At 40.1% G+C, this 6,000-nt stretch overlaps 1 protein-coding gene across 1 annotated transcript in view; it reads right to left on the reverse strand.

Moving 5' to 3' along the window:
- TM9SF3 (transmembrane 9 superfamily member 3) overlaps positions 1-5,794 on the reverse strand; it is a 52,512-nt gene extending 46,718 nt beyond the window's left edge. The window contains 1 exon segment of the mRNA XM_070752110.1: positions 5,640-5,794. Coding sequence (XP_070608211.1) covers positions 5,640-5,717 — 78 coding nt within the window. The 5' untranslated portion in view covers positions 5,718-5,794.
- Between the last annotated feature and the right edge of the window lie 206 nt (positions 5,795-6,000).

The following is a 6,000-nucleotide window of genomic DNA, read 5'->3' on the forward strand; positions in this document are numbered from 1 at the left end:
CAGAATTCCAATCTTTTGATGTCTTTGGGATTTCTAGAAATAAAATATACACAACTGGACTTTTAATACTACACATCAAATATATACCTACACCTACTTTTTTTAAAAAATGGCCCAAACTTCATAACGTTTCATCAGTCATTACAAAAACTTTCAATTTTACATGTTAGATGATCAGAACCACTTTAAGGCCCGACAAAGGTCTGCTGTTAGTACTTACATGAACATATGTAGTACGTAGTACTAGAGGTACTATGACTGAGGGACACTGCAACCATCATAAATAATGCTGGTGGCCAAGCACCTGGATTTTGGTCACACGACTATGGAGATGCTGCCACAGTTGTGAGGACCAGCTTAAAGTCACTTTTCTCAATGCCACTGTAAGTTTGAACAGGTGCCGAACAAATGGTAGTAAATTGAGGGCTACCTGTACACATTTTGATGGAGAAGATACCACAATCAATTCTAGCAGCAGACCTCTGAACAAGTTTTCATGTAATTTTCATGGACAGCTACTTTTCCCAAACTTTTTTTCTCAATATTGCAAGTCAATTTAAATCACGATTTAAATCACTAGTAAAAGGGCTTTGATTTAAATAATAATTTTTAAATCAACTCGATTTAAATCATAATTTTAAAGAACCACTGTCATCTCTGTCCCACAGTAGCTCGTCCTCTGACCCTCTGTTGACCCAACAAGTCCCAATATTGCAGAATATACAACCTCATGCTACGTAACTGAGCTCCATTTCATGCTGAATAAACTCAATTATTAATGTATCTTAAATAGAAATCTATTTTAGATACATTTTACTCCAAAAGCATTTTATTAAATATTTATTTTATTAATATTTATTAAAAATAAATATTTATTAAAAATATTTTTTTTAATCGTCTATTTTTATCTAGCCAGTCTCCCATCGTTCCAATGTTTTGAACATTTGTTGTAACACCTTTATCCTTTTCTTCCTGCTTGCACAATGCCCTTCCATTCAATCTTTTGGTTTTTCTATACTACTTACAGCAGGTACATTGCTTGACATTTTTCCACCTCAACAGCTGGATGATTTCACTCTGACATTTTCAGTCTCTAAGCATTCTATCCTATCATCCACATCATCAGACATCCTGACTACAGTAATCTTGAATTTATTACATTCTCCTCTAGAAGCATAGAACATTGATGACAGAAAAAGGCCTCATGGTCCATCTAGTCTGCCCTTATACTATTTCCTGTATTTTATCGTAGGATGGATATATGTTTATCCCAGGCATGTTTAAATTCAGTTATTGTGGATTTACCAATCACGTCTGCTCCAACCATGTCTATTCTTTCAGTAAAATAATATTTTCTCTTGCTTCTGATCTTTCCCCCAACTCATCTCAGATTGTGCCCCCTTGTTCTTGTGTTCACTTTCCTATTAAAAACACTTCTCTCCTGAACCTTATTTAACCCTTTCACATATTTAAATGTTTCAATCATGTCCCCCCTTTTCCTTCTGTCCTCCAGACTATACAGATGGAGTTCATTAAGTCTTTCCTGATACGTTTTATGCTTAAGACCTTCTGTCATTTTTGTAGCCCGTCCTTGGACCCGTTCAATTTTATCAATATCTTTTATTTATTTATTTATTTATTACTTAGATTTGTATGCCGCCCCTCTCCGAAGACTCGGTAGATGAGATCTTTTGGTAGATGAGATCTCCAAAACTGAACACATTATTCCAAATGTGATCTCACGAGCACTCTATACAGTGGGATCACAATCTCCCTCTTCCTGCTTGTTATACCTATACCTATGTAGCCAAGCATTCTACTTGCTTTCTCTAACACCTGACCACACCGTTCACCCATTTTGAGATTGTCAGAAATCACTACCCCTATGCTTCACATATACAAATATGCTGCAACGCATGTTGCTTTTCCTTGTACAATATTTGGGGGTGGGTGGGTAATGTTCTTTTTTCAGCCAAGCCTCTAATTCCTCTCATTCAGTTTTTCTACTTCTATTACAACTTTTATTTCACACATTGATACCATTAATTCCTCAACTAAGTTTCTATTGCCTTTTTCAAGTGATTCCTTTTCTACCTTTAGAAACTAAATGCCATCTATTTTCTGCTATATACATGTTCGTCATATTTGCCTAGGTCACTCTTTATCATGTCTCCCTCCTTGTCCAATTACCTGAATGTATTCTCAAGGACATTTTATAAGTGCAATTGTAAGACACCGAGTCTACGGAAAAGAGTCCAAATAATTACTTACTTACTTACTTACTTACTTACTTACTTACTTACTTACTTACTTACTTACTTACTTACTAACTAAGTTAGTAAGTAAGTAAATAAATAAATAAATAAATTTTATTTATTTATTATTTATTATTTAGATTTGTATGCCGCCCCTCTCCGCAGACTCGGGGCGGCTCACAACAAAGTGAAAACAATTTACAACAAATCTAAATTACTGTTTAAAAACATTTAAAAGACCCCATTTTCTAAACACACATACATACAAACATACCATTCATAAATTGCATATGCCCGGGGGAGATGTCTCAGTTCCCCCATGCCTGACGACAAAGGTGGGTCTTAAGGAGCTTACGAAAGGCAAGGAGGGTAGGGGCAGTTCTAATCTCCGGGGGGAGTTGGTTCCAGAGGGCCGGGGCCACCACAGAGAAGGCTCTTCCCCTGGGGCCCGCCAACCGACATTGTTTAGTTGACGGGACCCGGAGAAGGCCCACTCTGTGGGACCTAAATAAATGTCCATTATGTCTAAGATTGTTCTACACATTATTTGCCCAATATTCTGGTTTTCCTGTTTCTTTCTTTTCTGCTTTTATATGTATAATGACAGTTTCTCCAATTCTTTTATTAATACTTAGTGTGTAGTGCAGAAATATTGCAGCCACTATCTTTCAAGGGAATAGCCATTAAGAGATTATACTATGTATTCAATGTTTTAGTATTAGCGCTGAATGACTTTTGATGGGCATTCAAAGGGCATGTGTATGAGTAAGTCATAATGCAAACATAGCCACGATGTAAAACATTATTGGCAGAAATTGGTAATGCAAGTGGATAATGCTTCGTGCAATTCCTTGAAGGGCCTTTTTCTGCTGCCTTCTGGAGCATCCTTGGATTGCACTACTAATAAATCTTTGGTAAATCATTGAAATAAGAGATGCAGATTTTCATAGTTTTCCAGCAGAAAACTGAGGATTAAATTTTCAGATAATGTTTAATGTGTCCAAAGCAGTGAATCAACTTCAAAACTAATGCTTTACAATTTCATCCACTTGTACCTTACACTTCCAATATCCATTGGCCAACACCATCTCCCCCCTTTTAAAAAAGTAAAGCCTTACCATTGGTTTATGGCTTAGCATTATGTTTGAACCCATCAATAATTTAAGGCCAGAAAATTTTCTGAAGTGATACTAAACTTGATCACCTTATGCTCAGAATCAGTATTATTCATCAGTATTATCCATTACACAAGCTCCTACTGCTTTCAAAGTTTGCAAGTGCTACTTTTAAAAGCTATTTTTCTAATTATGTTTGGTTTATACCAACTATATTATTTGGTTTTAAAGTGCTTGGATTTCATATTCTACATTACTAGTATTTTCTTTTAAGTGGTTATCTTAATTTGTCTTTCTAACAACAGCTTGTATGGAAGGCTTTAGAAAAATAAGAGGCAAACAGAGAGGTCCCAGGTTAAATACTGCAATTTCTTGAGATTTTAAATAAAATGTATGCTTTGCTGTTTTCTTTTCAACCTTCCATCTTTATTTCCCACTTGGCTGGGGGAGGTTTTTTTTTATCCTTTGCTGTTTTTGGATCATAACGAGAAGCTACCCTATATTACAACTATACTGCTCAAAAAAATAAAGGGAACACTTAAACAACAGAATATAACTCCAAGTAAATCAAACTTCTGTGAAATCAAACCGTCCACTTAGGAAGCAACACTGATTGACACTCAATTTCATTTTGTTGTCAGCACGTTCAACTTTGTACAGAACAAAGTATTCAATGAGAATATTTCATTCATTCAGATCTAGGTGTTATTTCAGTCTTCCCTTTATTTCTCTGAGGAGTGTATATGTAGCTCATACGATAGAATTACAGCAATTTGACTATACAGGTTGTATACTCTGCACAAACAAAGCTAATCAATCATGTCATTTCTTTAGAAATTATCCTGATCAACTTCACAAGATGCAATTGTTGCATCCTCCTAATGCCCAAGCAAACTCTCATGTTCGTGAAGCATAACCAGCCAGTGTCCAAAGCTTATACAAACACATCCAGGGCCCACTGTTCGAAGTATCCGGTGATTTTTCCTGGTTCGATTAGGGACAAAAGACATGCTTTTTTTTTTGGTTGGACAGAAGCTAAAACAGCTTGCTGTCCCTCAGAATTAACTATTGGGATTTATTCTGAATTGTAGCCTTGACTGCTTTTGTTTCTGCCTGCTTGGGGGGAGGGGGGACATTAATTTCAATTTGCTTCTTTAAAAAAAAAAAAAAAAAGCAGGGTGATTCTTCATCTTTCATAGGTGCGATCCTGTTTTCCAAGTGCTACCAATCTTGGTGTCACCATCAAGAGAGAAGAATGTTTCTTTAATTTTTTTACCAATATCATGTATATGAATATTATTCTCTCTAATGTTTCTTCTTACCTTCTACCTTCTACCGCACGAATCCCAGCGGCCAATAAGGTCCCACAGAGTTGGCCTTCTCCGGGTCCCGTCGACCAAACAATGTCGCTTGGCGGGTCTCAGAAGAGCCTTCTCTGTGGCGGCCCCGGCCCTCTGGAATCAACTCCCCCGGGAGATTAGAACGGTTCGCAAATTACTCAAGACCCACCTTTATCACCAGGCATGGGGGAACTAAGGCATCTCCCCCAGGCTATTATATTTTATGTTTGGCTGTATGGTTTTTTAATTGTTGGGGTTTTATATATCTTTTTTATTATTAGATTTGTTCTATTGTCTTTTTATTACTGTTGTGAGCTGCCCCGAGTCTTCGGAGAGGGGTGGCATACAAATCTAATAAATTATTATTATTAAATTATTATTATTGTTACTAGTATCATGTATATGAATATTGTTATATCTTTACATGCCTCCAATATGTACTTGACAAAACAAATAAATAAATAAAATAAATAAACGGTGGAAACCAGAGTGTTGCTTGAACAAAGGCTGCCGTTCTTGAGGGCCTTTTTCGGGCTTCGTTCTCGGTATGAACGGATTCACACGCAGTCCCTTGACAGGGGAAACTCTCTCTATATACAGTACAGTATATCTATATATTCGGCCAGGCCGCTCGCAATCTCCTCCCTGCCCGCCCCTCCTCCTCCTCCTCCAGCGGAAAGAGACCGCTTCTAACGGAGACGTCGGCTCTCCGGTACTCGCGGGAGAGCTTCTCCTCTCCTCTCGCAGGCACGCTGGTCCCGTCCCGCCACGACCGGCTGGGTCGACCCGTGCTGGCTTTGGCCTCGGCTACGCCGCGCAGAGACGCACACGCACCCGGGTAGGGGAGCCACCGCCGCCGCAGGGTGAGGGAAGGAGGGAAGGAGAAAGAGCAGGCCCGCCTGTCCCCGGGGCCGCGCCGCCCCCCTCACCGTGTGGTCGTGCTCGTCGGCCCGGCCCTGTGACACCAACAAGGCCACCAAGCACCACAGGAACCCGGCCCGCGCCATCCCGCCGCCGCCACCGAGGAAAGGAGCCGCCGCTTCCGCCGTGCCCGCCACGTCATCCGAGAGCACGCCGGAACAGACGACGCTTACGGCGACCGGCAGCGCCCACAAGTCGCAGAACTCGAAAGCAGAACGGGGAGAGTGGGGGGGGGGGGGGCTTCGTATAAGCTCTTCTGCCTTCGTGGTAGCGGCCCCGGAAACTCTCGGATGGCCTCCAGCAGCTGAAGCAGCAGGAGGGCGAAGAGCACAGCCGAAAAGAGACCCAAGGGGATGGTGGTAGCCCGAT

This window comes from Erythrolamprus reginae, chromosome 5 (assembly GCF_031021105.1).
Source record: "Erythrolamprus reginae isolate rEryReg1 chromosome 5, rEryReg1.hap1, whole genome shotgun sequence".
Lineage (NCBI taxonomy): Eukaryota > Metazoa > Chordata > Lepidosauria > Squamata > Dipsadidae > Erythrolamprus > Erythrolamprus reginae.